At 43.0% G+C, this 16,821-nt stretch overlaps 1 protein-coding gene across 5 annotated transcripts; it reads left to right on the top strand.

The window, feature by feature from the left end:
- Positions 1 to 27: 27 nt before the first annotated feature.
- On the top strand, positions 28 to 16,411 carry DARS2 (aspartyl-tRNA synthetase 2, mitochondrial). Of its 5 annotated transcripts, XM_049807083.1 has the most exons (19): positions 28 to 90; positions 284 to 449; positions 1,429 to 1,528; positions 2,882 to 2,948; positions 3,242 to 3,343; positions 4,539 to 4,634; positions 5,620 to 5,743; positions 6,385 to 6,431; positions 7,162 to 7,268; positions 8,093 to 8,162; positions 8,742 to 8,921; positions 9,734 to 9,841; positions 11,044 to 11,106; positions 11,287 to 11,439; positions 12,302 to 12,520; positions 12,952 to 13,062; positions 13,282 to 13,357; positions 14,486 to 14,683; positions 15,488 to 16,411. In XM_049807083.1, exons 2-18 carry the CDS (start codon positions 332 to 334, stop codon positions 14,671 to 14,673), a joined length of 1,929 nt encoding a protein of 642 aa, XP_049663040.1. In that variant the 5' UTR covers positions 28 to 90; positions 284 to 331; the 3' UTR covers positions 14,674 to 14,683; positions 15,488 to 16,411. The 5 variants fall into 5 exon arrangements, with proteins under 5 accessions (XP_049663040.1, XP_049663038.1, XP_049663042.1 ...); XM_049807081.1 differs by lacking the exon at positions 15,488 to 16,411 and having other exon boundaries at positions 14,486 to 15,481; XM_049807082.1 differs by lacking the exon at positions 15,488 to 16,411 and having other exon boundaries at positions 35 to 95; positions 14,486 to 15,481.
- The last annotated feature ends 410 nt before the right edge of the window (positions 16,412 to 16,821 follow it).

Below are 16,821 nucleotides of genomic sequence, written 5' to 3'. Positions count from 1 at the left end.
CATGTTTGTAGCGGGCGGAAGCGGAAGGAGGAGGAGAAGGAAGTGGCGGCGGCAGGTTTCTTCGGCCCCGCCGCTCCGCCGCGGCTCAGGGTGAGGTAGACTTTTCCCCCGTGAGCGTGGGAGGGAGCTGGGGGCCTCCCTGCCACTCCCTACCGGTGCCCCAGTCTGTCCCCGCTCACCCCCCGGGCCTCGGGGCTCGGGCAGGGCTGCCTCTGAGGGGGAGAGGCTGAGGCTCGGGGGCTGGCGCTTTTCCTCACGCGTCTTTATGTTTAATGCCGCGCAGGTTTGTGACGGTCCCCTGGTGTTTCTGGTTTAAGTGTAGGGCTGTAAGATGGCCCTTCCCCGGCTGCTGCCCACGGCGCTGGCCCCGCTGGCCCGAGGGCTGGCCCGGCCGGGCTGCGGGCGGGCTCTGCAGCGGGCGGCCTCTGCCTCGGCTCCGGCGGCTCCAGGTGAGAAAGGAGCGTTTGTCTTATCCCCACTGCCTCCTCCGGGCTGTGGTTGTCTGTCTTTTTTCCCCGGGACCCAGGTCAGGGTAGTCTGCACACTTGTGATAAACTGTTTTCCCTGGATCACTTTTTAAAATGTCTTATCTAAATCACGTTTTTATTTGGTTTTTGGCATCTCACAGTGAATTGTGATTCAAAATATATCAAAACCATTTTGTCTCGTTTTCTTTTTATTCCTGAGCTTTTACTTTGCTTTTGTGACCCTCTTTCTTCTGTAGCACACAACCTGTAAACAACAAGGGTAGCTGAATGCCTAACAATAGTTGGAAGACAAACCTTCATGACCTCTACACCTTTAATTGTAAAGGCTGTGATGAAGGTAGTAAGGGAGAATCATTCATATAATTACATATGTCTAGGTATTAACATCCTTCAAATTTCTCCTTGCAAGCTGAATCTCTGGCACATTCTGTAAACAGTGTGCTTGGTTTTATAACTAAGTCATGATGCCAGGCACACTGGGGTCTGTGGAAGGTCTTCTATAATCATGGTTCAGGCCTTTTACCAGTAGGGTCAGGCAGGAAACTGTTCAATTTATACCTATGTGGTGCATGTAATTTTGTTTCTGTTTTGGCTTGTCAAGCCCCTTATCTCCTGTGTCTTCTGGATTCGAATGTGGAATTGTCAATGTGCCTCAGGACTGATTTGCAGCTTTCCCTTTTCTTGCCCCTGAAATTTGCAGGGCAACAGTTTGCAGCAAGACTGTGTTCAGGTTTCTGTATGGAAGTTTGAATGAGACCTAGAAATAATCCCTCTTAAAAACTTGTTTAGAATAATTTCATGTCCTTATGTCTTATTGGGGATATATGAAGTAATTTCTTTGTGTATGTCTAAATTGTATTGGGATGAGGGGGGAACTCTGTAACTGTTTTGTCTCAGTTGTCTGCAAAAGCCATGAAAGATTTTATTATTTTTATTCAAGACTTCAATAGTTTTGTCATTCGGACCAACACTTGTGGAGAGCTGCGTTCTGCTCATGTGGGGCAAGAGGTCACACTGTATGGATGGATTCAGTATCAAAGGTAAATGCAAGCCAAGGTGAAAATGGAGATACTTATTTGCCAGATCCAACATATGCTTTAGGCCTGGATTCAACCACTTTCACGTTATCTTTTCATATCCTGCAGAAGTCACTTTTGAAGTGAGTAAAACAGTTGAGACCAGACCAGTATTTAAAATTTCAGAGTTTCAAGCAAATCTTAATTGATCTTCATTACATCACTGTAAAGCAGTTAAATATTATTAACCTTGTTGTATAGGAGAGAAAACAATTAATAGCATATTTATAGCAATTCTAAGAGCTGTAAGAAAATAACTTCTTTTATATAATGTTCTTAAACTTTAAGCAAACAATGTTGTTTGTCTTTTCAACTATAGCATCTAATGATGTGTATTTAAAGTAGGCAAGCTTTGCTTAGAAAAGGAGTATAAAGAAAAGGTAGTAAGCAGAGGATGAAATGTTAATTCCAACAGTTTGCTATAGGTGGCGTGGTATAATCACTCCTAATGGAGTTGAACGTTTTTTAAATGTAGACTGAAAGGCATGTCTGCATACAGCATAGATGATGCTCTGAAATGTTCTGTTCCTGCACGTGTGCTTGTAAAATGGAGATAGGTCCCGTGGTTTTCATGAAATTAATTTGTATCGAAAGTTGCCTTTTTGCATTTTACGGTCTAGAGAGGCTGGTTTTTATCCAGCATTGTTCTGCAATGATAGTCTGCATGGTTTATTTTTTTTAGGAGGTCCTGAGCATCTCATCTTTGAACAGTCATGGGTGGAGTTCCAGGAAACAGAGCTAGGATTGTTGCAATGTGATCATTATACTCTTGCTTTTAAAGACAGCCGGAGCGTGTTCCATTTGACAGCTTCTTGATGGATTAAGTACAATGGTAGCTGTCTCTACTGCAGCTGAAGAGGTCAAGATTTATGATTCTGGGTCTAAGAGTGTGGATTGTTCATGTGAAATTTTTTATGGGACCAATGTTGTTCTTCTTTTGTAGTTGGGCTTTTTTTTCTGTATCCACATGAACTTTAGGTTTATTGCTCATCTAAATGTGTTTATCTGAACGATGCTTCCCAGCAGGAAATTGCACAATTTCAGAATCCCTGCTCTACAGGGATTAATGTTCAAGTTAAAATCTTGCCTTTCTTGGTTATTTGCACATTGTCTGTGGCTGGGCAAAATCTTAAACAAATTGTTCAGATTAGATTCAGATGTGAGAAAAGTATCTGTACATACTTTACCTGGAAGTGCTTTGACATTAGTCACAAGGTACAGAAAGTATCTAGTTACCATGTGCTTTGGCTTAAAAAGCAGAGGAATACTGAATTCTTGAAAAAAATGTTTTTCCTTTTGTGTTTTTTCATGGATCAGACAAGGCCTGTTTCTGGTTTTGAGGGATTTCCAGGGACTGACCCAGATCATCCTTCCACAGGATGAGGTAAGTGCTACCAGAATATGAATCTCTTTTATTTTCATTTTTCCTTTGGTAGCTTGGGTCCATCAGACATGGAGAGTGAAGTACTCTGTCAGACTGAGTGCTCTGACTCACAGGTAGATTTAAGTGTTACGAGAGCCCTGATCTGACACTGCAACAGAAATATTACTGCTGTTTCCTCTGGCTTATGAGGAGTGATCCTGGATTCAAATGCGCTGTTAAGAAGTAAAGCCCTTGAGCATGGTGGATTTGTCTTGTTCTTTGAATTTCTGTGAGACATTGTCATCTTCTTGCAGGCACATTCCCATGTGAAGAAGCTCTTGTCTAATGCCCCAGTGGAGTCTGTTGTGCGAGTGACTGGAATTGTGTCCTCTCGGCCCCCAGGACAGGAGAATCCGGTGAGGATGTTGGGGTCTCTCAGGGGTTGTATTCCTTGTGGAAAAGAACACTGGATAGTAGGATTATAGTGGGTTTTGTGTCATAGCTTTGCCGTGAGTTCCAGGTGTGTGACAACCTATCCTCAGATAATGTGAGGTGAAATAACTGCTATGAGATGTAACTTAGGAGAACCTCAAAGCACATTAGACATCCATGAATTAAACTGTATTCCAGCCCTTTGAAAGGGTAATGGCTAGCTTTTTCAGGCTTTCAAAGTGTGGTTGAGAATTTCTTTTTCTTGAAAATAAGTATTGTCATCACAAGTTCCACAGCATGTGATGACCTATTTCTCACTCGGAATAGATTTTACTGTTCTCATTGTACAGGAAACAGAGGTTGAATAATTTTTTAATGCTATGCATTCCTTAGCTCTCATTGTACTCGGCTGTAGATTAATATATCAGGGTTGTATGTATCCCATCACTGGCAGACCTAAAAAGAGAACATGGATTTATGACCGTAACTTGTTTTGTTCTGACCGGTTACAGATGTCCATAAAGAATGCAGGCTTCAAGCAATGCTTTTATTTCTTTTAATCATTTATCATTTGTTGGAAGGTTGTATATGCTTCCCCCTGGTAAATAGAAAGAGTTCTGTATGATCAAATGAACTTTGATGTGGCACAGTGCTAAGTGGGGAAAGCTGTCTGTTCTCCCTTGGGATCTAAGAAAAAGAAGGCTAGTTCTGAGAACTGGTGTTCAGAACTGGAACTTCTGAGAAGTTCCTCACAAGTTGCCTTTTTTGACCTATATTAAGGACTGATGTAGATGCCGCTAATGCACACTGAAATGTAAGCTAATGGAACTAGCATTTTGTCCACGTGCATGTGTCCTAGCAGGGTCTGTGCCTGACTGTTCCTCTGTGCTCAGCATGTCTTTCAAGGAGAAGGCAAAGGAAAAGTAATTTCTCGTAGAGATCAGTATGCTACTAGGAAGTGCACACCCTCTTTGGTGAGGTGACTTGTGTTTCTCTGAACAGAAGGGAAATCTAGGAGAAATCTGTCCCTGAGAGAAGTTCCCTGAGTTACACTGTGTTAGAAGGCAGGAAGGATAATCACATGGGTTTCTTCCCCCCCCGACCATCTGTGAAATACCTTTGTCCAACTGTTTTCCCTAACTTTTCCATCTAATTTTTTTTCTTGCCTTTTTGCTCCAGAAAATGCCAACGGGGGATATTGAAGTGAAGGCGGAGACTGCAGAGATTCTAAACTCCTGCAAGAAGCTTCCTTTTGAAATCAAGGATTTTATCAAGGTGTCTGTGTTTTTTCTCTTTTTAGCAAAGTGGTGGCTTTTCAATAAATTGGGAATTTGCCCAGGGTGATGGCAAAACATCTGAGAGCTTCATCTGGTTCTCCCAGCTTTGCTTTGGGGGAAGGATGGTATTTAAAACAGGGGTACTGCTTCTTAGCTGTGAGGATGCATTTATAATTAGAGTTAAGCAGAAAACAAGGCTTGAATGATTCCAGTGCACAGGGTTTTCAAATACCACTGTAAGAGCAGATGGTAAAGGGAAGAGTGAAAGAAATCAGGCTGCGCTAGCTTTTTTGAGAGTGTGAAACGGAACCTGCCAATGCTCTGCTGTGTTTTAAGGCAAGGGTGCTTAGCCTTATCTGGATAAGCAGCTAGGCAGCCAAAGGATTTTCTTTCTAAGTACACAGTCTTATAAGGGGTTAGTTTTAGTGCAGGCTCCATGGTGTAGGAGTGACATCACTGTTAATTGAAGATATTCTCTGTGCCATAGGAACTGTGACTGATACATAGGTGTCGGAATTGGGGGAACTAGGCCTGTTCTTTCCGTGTTCTGAGTCCTGGACAAATCCCATCATCCGCACTGCTTTAGTTTTCCTGTCTGTAATAAGGATGGATCACTATTTAGTTGTTTCTTTAGATCTATGTATGATACCACTCCTCTGCTTAAAAATCGCAAGGAAGATTGCTACAGTCTGTTGCAGTGGACTGATAATAAGGAGGGCTAAAATCCTGAGCTGTATTGAGGCAGCTCTTATAGCAATAAATGTCTAGTTGTTTTTTTGGTGTTTTTTTTTTTTTTAAAGTAATTGTCATGCATGGAAACACTCAGTGGCTGATGTTCACCTGTGTAGGTTGTGGGTAATGGGTGGGTTGTGGCAATAGAGCAGCATCCTTTTTTTAGCTTCCCGCTTTTGTCCTGTGGCTTTAGGAGCACCTTCATTGGATGTGCAATTTGAATGTTAATCCGAATTGTCTCTTGTCTCCAGAAATCGGAGGCCTTGCGGATGCAGTATCGCTACTTGGACTTGCGTAGCTTCCAGTTGCAGTATAACCTGCGGCTGAGATCACACATAGTGATGAGGATGCGGGAATATCTGTGTAACCTCCATGGTAAGAAAAGTGCTTGAAGAACAGTGTGCTGCAAACATTTTAGCCTTCCCTTCTTCTGTTTCCTATTGCTGTGGGAGATTGCCAATATACTTGCTACTCCAGACTGGTCCCACTTAGTAAGGACGTGTCTGTTCACAGTGGGGTCTTTAGAGGAATGTTGGCAAGCCTGAAGGACAAAGTATATTGAAATCTCTTAGCATGCTACAAACCAGTTGTTTCAAATGAGCTATATCCAGTGAGAAAAAGCCTTTTGCAGGTAGTTTCCCTCTTTTGGTCACTGAACTTGAGGCATGCCAAAGGGATGGATTTCTTACAGGGCTTTTTTGCTTATCTTAATCAGGAAGTCCTTTTTGGAAAAGCAAAGCCTAGTTCAAAATGGATAGAGAATTAACAGTTTTTCAGCCTATGTGGAGTCCTCTGTCATCAACAGTTCTGGCAGGACATCAGGGTAGCTCAGAGCCTTTAAATCTGTCATTACACAAGTTATTCTTAGAAGCAGCAAAATCTCTAGATTTTGGAGAGGCTAGATGGTGTGCTAGATTACCTATTTTGCTGACTAACTCTACTCTAGCCTACTCTGTCATACTAGTTCTCCTTGCTCTCAGCATATTCTGTGTCTGAAGCATGTGTTTGTTCCTCAGGGTTTGTGGATGTAGAAACTCCAACACTCTTTAAAAGAACCCCAGGGGTATGTATTCTGTTAGTAAATCACTTTGGCCTCCTGCGATTGCATAGGCAGTTCATGGTTGAATTATTGTCAGTTGCCACTTGGCCTTCACTGCTGTTCCTTCACTAAGTAACATCTCATGCAAATTTCTGATGCAGCACATGGATACTTTTAAACGTAGGAGGAGTGAAAGGGGAGAGGTGATATCTTGTGTCTTAATTTTGAACCTTCAAGTGAATAAAGCTTCTGTCTTGTAGAGCACGTATTGAATGCAAATCCTGTCCTGGGACAGCCAGATTATGAACCCAAAAAACTTCCTCTAAGCACTGTTTCGTCAGCATTTATCTCAACTAGTAGGTTACTGCAGTGGCACTACTCAAGTAATTTTAATTTGAGTTTATATTCCTTTCTGTCATTTTGAAAATAATCACAGAGAAGAGAGCTGAAGCCCAGGAATTGTTGATGCAGCTAACACATGAAGTTCTTTCATTTAAACCCCTGTCTTCGATGGTGTATTGTTACGCATTAGTCTCTCAGAGCAGAAGGTGGAGAATCCTTCTTTGGGACATTTTGGACCAAGTTGGTTAACAGATTTTTTTAAGAGTAATGTACAAACAGCCATTTCCTCACAAGTGGGATTTCATAATGGGGAAAATAGGTCCTTTTCTCTTGTGCTTCTAGTCTGTGCTCTCTGTCAGGAATTGAGGCCACTTATTTGCTGAATTTTCTGAGCTTTTCTTTCTGATGCTAGGGAGCAAAAGAATTCCTTGTGCCCTCCAGGGAAGCGGGCAAGTTCTACTCTCTGCCGCAGAGTCCTCAGCAGTTCAAGCAGCTCCTCATGGTTGGAGGCCTGGACAGGTAAGAGTTTCTTGGACTCCTGTTCTCTGCGTGTCCTGTCCAGGGTTTGCTTCCTTTGATCTTTGAGGTTTTAGATACTTCCCCAAAAACTTAGTGCCAAGGATTTTGTGTTTTGAAGATGGATCCTTAAATACTTAGGACTTTTCAGGTAGGCCAGGCCCTTTGCCCCCCAGCAATAATGCCTCCCAGTAAGTGGAAATGTATCCTGTTTGAAGGTTGAATTCTTCACTGTTTTAAATTGAAACCTGATCTGAAGCACAGTCTGCCTGAAGGGCAGAAAATCTAGTGTGTGATAAAAGCCTCTCTGAGAGTAACCTATAGAACTAGTTCGGATGAGGCTGGGCAACTGAGCATGGCTGAGACAAGGAAAGCATGTTCTCAGGGTGCACAAGTACAAAGCTTTTAATTGGGCTTGTTTGTCCAAATAAAATTGAAGGAGATGGAGACAATTGTTCACACAATGAACTGCAGGCCAGGTCTTGACCATGAGTGAATTTTACATGGTCATTAGTAGAGTCCAGGTTTGGAGCAAAAGGTGGGAAAAGGGGTTGTGATGCTCCTGTTGGAACACAGCTCACCTGGTAGACTCCACATGCGTCTGGAGGTATGGTTGGAGATGGATACAGCTGCTGATTCAGTTGCTTCCACTCACAATTTCATGCTTTGGAGGGGATGGGAACAACCAGGGCTACGATCATCTGCTGCAAAGGGAACAGACCTCTTTTTTTTTTCTTTTTTTTCTCTCCTTTTTAATGATCAATTCTGTAGCCATAATTTAATTTAGGGTACTTTAAATAGTTATCTAAGTAAAAGTACTGTTGCAGGTACTTTCAGGTTGCTCGCTGCTACCGAGATGAAGGTTCACGGCCTGACAGGCAGCCTGAATTCACTCAGGTAACCAGCTCACACTGCCTTTACCCCCCTCACTCCAAACAGCTTGTAGCTGTTTTCCCTTCTGAAGCCCTGGTTTCGGCTAGTTCTTGTGCTTCTTGGGGGGTACAACACTGTTTGCTGTGTGTTTCACAGACACAGCACTTTGAAGTTAGCATGGGACGTGAACAGAGTGGTTACTGTCCTTGGCTGACTGCACAGTCCCAGGTGCAGTAGATGTGGGAGTTGTGTTGCAGCAGTGATTGTGCTTGGTGATGCAATCTCCTTCCGTCCTGCTGGGTCAGGATTCCCTTTCTTCAGCCTTGAGATCCCAGGCAGAGTTAGTATGGTTCGTTCAAGGCTTCTCCTTCTGTCCCTGCCATCATTACCTCATTCAGTTCTCTGAGGAGATTGTTGCCTGAGTCATCAGGGTGTAGGGAGATCATAAGCGCATCCTCAGTCCAATGCAGTCATGCTATGATTTCATGTAGTACATTGTTTCTTGTTATGCCTGCTTTATAAGTCAAGAGCTTCTGCAAGTGGCAGTGCAAAGGCAAAACCTGTAGCTAATGTGGAATCCTCCCTCTTGTTTTCTGTTTTAAGATAGATATCGAGATGTCATTTGTAGATCAAGCTGGGATCCAGAGGCTGATAGAGGGCCTCCTGCAATATTGCTGGCCTGAGCAAAGAGGCCCCATTATGACTCCTTTCCCTTCCATGACGTACAAGGAGGCACTGGCTGACTATGGGACTGATAAACCAGACACTCGTTTTGGGATGAAGGTGAGGGTTTGCCCATAGGAAACCTGCAGCTTTTCCTTTCTGTTAGTGTTTTAATAATCTTTGGATCATGTATACTGATTGGCTGGGGTTCTTAATGCTGTAATTTACCCAAGGTGTCTATCCCACTGTTGCTGCTTTGTACAGGTAATCATCTCTTGGAGAAGAGAGGGTTTGATTAGTTGGCTGTGGAAAATGTATGTTTTAAGAGAATTTTATTTTAAAGATAAGGTAGTGTTAGGAAGCAATGCATCTTGACTGTCTTAGGAACAGAAGCCCATAAGGCATCCACAGATACCAGAAGTGCTTTTACCTGCTGCACTCCAAAGCATACTCCTGGTGAGCATGCTTCATGAGACAGGCTTTTCCAGCCTTTTAATGGCCTGAAGATATTTTCAAGATAACAGACTGGTTGTGTGCACACACTGTTTGTATATATAAGAGTATGAAATAAGAATATTGACAAATGTATTAAGAGGAAGAGTGCTGAAAAGCAAGAAAGCATCTTCTATTTCCCCAGGAATTAATTTTGGGGGTTTCTTTTTCAGTGTACAGCTCTCTTCACTGTGGTAGGATGTCGCCATCTCAACCTTGGGTTTTCCTGGCTGTCTTGCATTTCTCTTTCTGCAGTGCTTGGCCTCCTAATGGTTATTCTGGCTTGGCACTATTCATTTCTTTCTGTGAACCATTTGATTTCTCTGAGCAAAGAAATGGTGTCCCAGGATATGATGTTAAAGGTGTTAAGACACAGATGCAGGATTTTTGCTTCATGTTCCTACCACCACTACTTTTTCTTGTGTTCTCTCCTTTCTCAGATAGTGGATATCAGTGATTTTTTACGAAGATTGGACATTCAGTTTGTGCAGAATGCTCTCAGTTACCCACATGGCACTGTCAAAGCCATTTGTATCCCTCAGGGAGTGGTAAGTGATGCTTTTACATACTGCTTATGGTTTGTGTGAGATAAAAAAATGCCAATTTGAATTCCTTTGTTGGTATGGAGATCCTTCTTGCTATTACTGGGGGAGTGGTGTCCTTCAGGGAACTTGAGATTGGTTGTAATTTATGTCAGGTTGGGCTGAGTGGTGTTAGAATGGAGACAATCAGGCGACAGGAAAAATATATTATCCTTAGGAAGGGGAGGAAGAGAACAGAGCTGCAAGATCCCTTGAGGATAGGGAAACTACTTGGGGCTTCAGCTTGCTTTTGGCAAGGATGGCTTCCAATGTGCATCTAAATAATAAATTGTGCCCTGTGGCAAGAGGTTGAAATAGAGCCAGGTATGGCACAGCTCTGTTCTGGACTGGTGAGAGAAAGGTCGGGTGGTTACAAGCCCTTCTCATGTTTGCTTTTGCTGCATTTGTGGACACAACTCACGTCTCGTAATAAGAATCTCACAGACCAAATCCAAGGCTGACAGCAGATGTAGAGTAGGGAAGCAGATTTAATTCTGGCTGCGGGCATCTTTGCAGCTTGGGCAGTATGGCGGAAAAAAATCCACTAAAACCTGAGTTTTATTTGGGGAATAGAGCTTTCTGACCATGGTTTCACTCGAGATTCCTTTTGTTTTGGCACAAAGTGCAAGTTACTGGCTTCCCACAAGAGGGCACTAAGGTGTGCATTTGAGCGGAACAAAAGTGGATTCTTGAGCCTGTCTAAACATTAGAGTAACTGAAAAAAATCAAGATCTTGATGCAGGTCTTCACATCTATTGCATTTCTTTGTACATGAGAGTCAGCCCAGTTGTTTTCCCTCTGTTCCTCCAAATTGAGCTATGCTTTCCCCATCAACAGTGTGGTGTTACAGCTTTGTTCCTGCATGCTGGAGGCAGTTAGTTGGTTGACTCTGCTGACCAGCTACATCTGATCTGTGAACAGGGAGAAAAAGTGCAGCCAGGTGTACAGCCTAGAGGGGCCCCTTCCTGAAAGGAGCCCTTGGAGAAGATGCCCAGCAGTAGCCTAGTGCTGTGGTCCCTTTCCTATTTCACAGCCCTCATAAGGACTTGCACTAGAAACAAAAGAACTGGAGAGGTTTGGAAACAGCTCAGTCAGTAGATTTGAATCCTGGTTAGGCTTTCCATAGTTTTTGCTAATGTTTACTGTATCTTCTCTTGCTCTTTCCCCAGAGATATCTTAAAAATAAAGATTTGGAGTCATTAAAGGAGTCTGCAAAATCCAAGTTTAATCAGGTGAGACAAACACTGCTGAGGCATTGGAAACAGTGAATGACAAAGTGTGTATAAAGGCACTTGCAGGCAGAGGAAGGTAGAAGAGCAGTTTTTAATAGCTGAGAGTCAGTGCCTGAGCATGTGATGCTTCAAGACAAGAGAGGGCAGCACTGGACTGAACATACTCATATCTTTCTTTAGGAAATCATGGAAATTATCTGCAGGCCTGATGGAAGCTTGAAGTCTCTGCTTACAAAGTTTCTTGGTGAGAAGCAGCAGTCAGAGCTTATCCAAGTGCTGAACATGCAGGTGGATGATGTGGTACTGCTGGCAGCTGGTGAACACAAGCAAGTGGTAGGAAGCATTTCTTGGGTGGCTGTGTGAGTTGAATGTTACTGATGTGAAGGCTTTGATGTTATCTGACCCTAGTCTAATTCTTCATATTATTAAAATAGGTCATCATCTAATTTCATGTTTTTCTGGAGCTGAAGCTATAGCAACAGCAAATAATGCATGAAATGTACCTATTGCTTTTATTTCCCCCAGTCATGTTCTGGGAAGAACTCGTAACTGAGATGAAGGCTGGAATATAAAACAAGAAAAAATCAGTGCCTCTTTTTCTCTCAACTTAACTTTTAAAGCATCAGAGAGAGATTGGAAAACAGTGTCAACTAGGTAATTCTGTCTCTTGCAAGCAGATGATGAGAGTGAAGCACAGCTGTTTATTTGCAGGAGTGAAGGAAGATTCTGTCCTTACCCTTCTCTATATTCTTGCCAGCAGACATTGCCTTCCAAGCATTGGTTTATGACAAAGTGTCATGCTTTGCTAGATAGCCAAAATTTTGTCATATGCTCTTTCTGTGCCTTCATTTCTCTGTCTGCAAAGTGCAGATCTTACCTGTGCTCCCCCAGTTAATCCACAATTGTGTAGAGCTTGAGGTTAGTCTAGGAAAGATCTGCGAAGACAGAACAGTTGGAAGAAAATGGATTTTCCAGCTCCTTACTTGGTCTTTGTCAAACTCTGGAGCTGCTGCTGCCTCAGCAGGAAGGTGATATCTTTCAGGGTACAAGGCAAAAGTGTTTAAGGCAACAATGCATTACAACTGATGCTGTCTGTGATGCTACCTTTATGAAACACTCTTTCCCTGGTTGGTGTTTGAGTGACTTCCCTGACAGTAAAATTGCCCCATCTCATTATCTCCCTTCTCTTTTACAGTGCTCTGCATTAGGAAGCCTACGGTTGGAGAGCGCTGACCTCCTTGAGGCAGCTGGGGTGGTACTCCGTGATCCTACAGCTTTTCACTTTCTGTGGGTGGTGGATTTCCCCCTTTTCCTCCCAAAGGAAGAGAATCCCAATGAACTGGAATCTGCTCATCACCCCTTCACTGCCCCTCATCCTTCAGATACCAGCCTCCTCTATTCTGATCCCACAAAGGTAACTCACTTCATGCCTGCCATGCTGGCTCTTTTACAGCTATGTTTCATGGAACTGACTGCACATTGTACATGTCTAGAAAAGCCGTATTGTACATGGCTACCAGATTACTCTGAGCATCAAATATCCATGTGTGCTCCTGACAAAAGGGCTTATAGGATACAGTTGCTTAAGGTGAGGAGTCTTATATTCTGACCCATCCCACATTGCTTCAGGTTTTGATCAACTTTGCAAAAGGATTTGTACTGTTCCCACATCTCAGCAGAAGTCCATGCCTCTGATAGGACTGGTACCTGAACTGCAAGTTACCACTGAGAGTAGTAGTGTTGTATGTCGTGGCTTCATTACCAGTGTCTTTGCTGTCTGCGTGCAGGTTGTTGTTAGACGCAGCTGTGCCCCAGCCTTGCTGAGGTGTTCATTTCTTTCTACAGGCCCGTAGCCAGCACTATGACCTTGTGCTGAATGGCAGTGAAGTTGGAGGAGGCTCCATCAGAATTCATAGTGCAGAACAACAGCGTTTTGTGCTGGAGAAAGTGCTGAAGGTAACACCTACAGATGTCTCTAACATTCTTTTGGGGATTTAAAGGATTAATTAATTTAAATATCCATTTCAAATTCTGAAAGAAACACTTGCGTGCTTCTCGGATAAAGAAACATAACTCCTAGCCCTGAGTGATGTATGACTTCATCATACCTTCATCTTGCATTGCTAGTAGAAAGAGCATTGCTTGTCCAATGACGCTTCTTATGTGATTTTGCAGGAGGATTCTGAGGTGCTTTCCCATCTGCTTGAGGCTTTGGAGTTTGGAGCTCCACCTCATGGAGGAATCGCTTTAGGTAAGTGCTCTGTAGCTCTCCACATGCAGGTGTCTTGTGACTCTTTTGGCATATTAGATCCCAGGAATAAGCCTCATGCTTGTTAGCAAAAGCCTTGTCTCCTCCTGATAGAGATGGCTGTTCTGGTGTTGCTGTTTAGCTCACCAACATGGTAATACTGTGTGGGCTTACACAGTGCTTCCATCTCTGTAGCTGCTTTGTAGAAGGCAACAAAGGTCTCGTTACCAAGTGCAGAATGTTTTGGTGTTCCTCCCCAGCATCATAGTGTGATTTAGTTCTTATGCAAGGACCAAATCACATACTGGTGGCTCTAAGGATGATCCTTATCTTCTGTTTGTAGAACAGGGTATTTATTAGGATTAGGTCATCTTTATTCTCATTCCTGTGCAGCCAGAACAGGTTCCCTGTACTGCATGCCTAGAAGCCTGGGACAGCATGGTACTTTGTTTCATGCCCTGGGTCACTGCCGCAACCTTGCCCTCTGCTTCAGTCTTGCTTCTCTTCTTCCTTACTTGTTTCACTTACTAATTCAGATAATGCCAGACTCTTTTTTCCTAGAACCCTGCAAGTTTGTGGTTTTAAAAAAGAAAAAAAACCTCCAAACACGCCCCCCCCCCCCCCCCATCCCAACTCACCCCAAACAAACAAACAAACAAACCTACAAAAAACAAAGGTAGCATTTTAACCTGTGGTCTTCCAGTGTCATTTCCTTCCATCCAATCACCCAGATGCTTGTGTTCTTCTTGAATTCCTCCTAGTTGTTGTAATCCTTCAGAACTGGTTGATCAAGAGCTTTGAGCAGTTAAGCAGAGCCCCGACACCATTCCTGCCACTTAGCTGCTCTGGTTTTGTTATGCTGTCTTTGCAAAGGCACTGTCTCTGTCTTGCAGTCCTTGGTGTGTTGCAGAACTTTCTGTAATACTGAAAAGCTTTATTTTGCTAGGCATTTCTGCTCTTCAGGCAAGTATGTTTCTCTGCTACTGGTCGAGATGAATTTTTTCCCTTGCTTCGCTTCTATTCTTCAAGCTCAGTAATACTATCTACTCCATCTTTCTGATTTTTCTGAATCAGAGGAAGTAATATAGGGCCATAACTCAAGTGGTTCACCAGTTTGTTTTCTACTTCTAGGACTTGACAGGCTGATCTCTCTCATCGTTGATGCTCCAAGTATCCGAGATGTCATTGCTTTTCCTAAATCCTTCAGGGGACGAGACCTGATGGGCAATGCTCCAGACTATGTCACTCCAGAAGAACTAGAGCCATATCACATCCAGGTTTCCTGGCCTCTTGCAGAAAGAGGCAAAGAAAAACTTTAAAGCCAGTGATGTAAGCGGATCTCTTTAACCAGAGGTGGTTACAGCTTCTAAATACTAGAATTCAGTTCAGAAAACATCAACTGTTATGGGAGGGTGGGGGCAGTACAACTCCATTGTACTATGGCTGTTTCAGGATTGAATGAGAAATAGATACGAGGGCCTCCTGATAGAAATTCACCTTTGTGTTGGTAATGTGATGGAGAAGTAGAAAAGCAAAAGAAAAGAACACAATTTTAGCATAGGATATCAAGACTGTTGGCTTTGGGGTGTCATTGGAGGGAAGATGGGAGCCATTTTTTTCTACTCTCCACTTTTTACATGTCCCTTGTAAAGTATTTTTCCTCCCATCTGGAGGAGATAGTATCAGCTTCCCTGGCAGGATGGTTTGTATTCACGATGATCATCAAATCTGTTAGCTGAGGACTGTTAAAATAAAGCAGTGCTGTGCTGGGCCAAAAGCTTTGGATACTTCACAGCAAAACTTCAGTGCAGGCAGCAGCTTGTCTCATGTTGGAGGATACAAGATCATCCTGAACTTGCCACAGGGAGGTCATATTCAGCTGTGTCCTTCCTTCAAAGAGGGGGAGAGAAGCATTCATACCATTTGCAACAGTTGTCCTCAAAATACTTGCCAAAGAGGTGATGATCTGTCCTTGGGGCCTGTGGTCCTGGTGCTTTTCAGCACGCTAATTCTGAGGCTTGTATGTTTGTAAATAAAGTTTATCTGGCAATGTGGTTTTGACTGAGCTTGGCTTTGGGCTTTCTCTACAAGAGCAAGCTGCCAGTTTTTCTTTGTGACCCCTGATCCTTCCAGGAGATGACAAGAAATCTGTGACAGCATAGCAGGGTTGCCAGTCTTCCGTGAATTCTGCCTGGTCCTGCAAACCTGGTGCTACAGTGGTGAGTGATGCAGCAGCAAGTTACTCACAAGTAACTGTTCATCCCTTTCCCACATCAGAACAGCCACAGTGCAGGAGCAACTGTACAGAGCAGAGCATGGGCTCTAGCAGCATCCTACCAGACCACGCCACTTGGCTCTGCACTGTAGCGTATAGGAAGCCCTCTGCAGAGGCACTCCAGTAGGTGTTCTTAACTGTGTGTTTAACTTGGAGAAAGCAGAGAATTGTTGGGAGGAAAGGTGGAAGGTGAAGAAGCTGAGGAAAAGAGAAGGAAGAGATCACCTGAATAAGTCAGGAAGATGGTGCAAAGGAACTAAAAGGAGAACTACTGTGTCCCAGGTGGGAAGGACAGCAGGAGGCATCTGCTAGAGGAAGTGCATGAGGAGAGACAGAAGACTGCAGTTGTCTGAGCTGATACTGAACTCCAGCCTTCTGCAAGAGATCCTATCCTGCAGATTCTAACAGCTGCTGGGCTGCTCCAAAGGTTATCGGCTAATTCAGTCTCCACATTGTGGGATAACATTACATGGTGGTGCACACTTGGCTTTTTTAAATACTGGACTTTCCTGTTGATAAAGAGCAAGGGAGGTGGCTCTTCTCCTTAAGGTTGTGGGTTTTGAGTACTTTATACTGGCTAAAATTGCCATCCATAGACAAGTAACAGTAGAGCTGACTTGCTGCTGCTTTGCAGATTGTAAGATGATGGAGTTATGTGTGTGAAAGAAAATGTAAATCCTTTCTTATCTCATGTTATGATTGTTATTGTCAGTCTCAGAGCATGGTTAAATACTATACTAAAAAAACCCAAACAACAAAAACCAAAAAACACCACAATCCTGGATTTCTATTTACATTCATTCTAGTCAAACACTTTGAATTTCTTAATTTTCTTTTCCTTGTATGAGCTATTCATTCTTATATTGAAATTAATTCACCTTTGTTTTAATTCCACCTTTTTCTTTTTTTTTTTTTTTTTTTTTTTTTTTTCCCCTCTGAGTAGAAGCTGTCAGTAATGGAGTGAGGATGAGTTTTCAGAGAGAAGCTGAGTTGAAAACTGGATCCCTAAGCAGATACATGTTAACAATTTTGTTTTGGTGATATGCAATACAGCCACTACAAGGCTATGTATTATATTCATACTGCTTTTTTTGAGGATGCTGGATTTTTTTTAGTTTCCTTACTGGTAGTGAGTTTAAGATTTGCATGGAATTTGCTTGAGGATCACCTGTGTTCTTAAAGCAGGGATGTC

Source organism: Accipiter gentilis, chromosome 8 (assembly GCF_929443795.1).
Source record: "Accipiter gentilis chromosome 8, bAccGen1.1, whole genome shotgun sequence".
Taxonomy (NCBI): Eukaryota; Metazoa; Chordata; class Aves; order Accipitriformes; family Accipitridae; genus Astur; species Astur gentilis.
This window is presented reverse-complemented; position numbering and strand designations above follow the sequence as displayed.

Excerpts from the sequence above, each read along its gene's own strand:
- DARS2 (XM_049807083.1), top strand. The coding sequence starts at position 332 with ATGGCCCTTCCCCGGCTGCTGCCCACGGCGCTGGCCCCGCTGGCCCGA. Across the intron at positions 450-1,428 it reads CTCGGCTCCGGCGGCTCCAG|ACTTCAATAGTTTTGTCATT; the intron begins GTGAGAAAGGAG and ends TTTTTATTCAAG. Across the intron at positions 5,744-6,384 it reads ATATCTGTGTAACCTCCATG|GGTTTGTGGATGTAGAAACT; the intron begins GTAAGAAAAGTG and ends TTTGTTCCTCAG.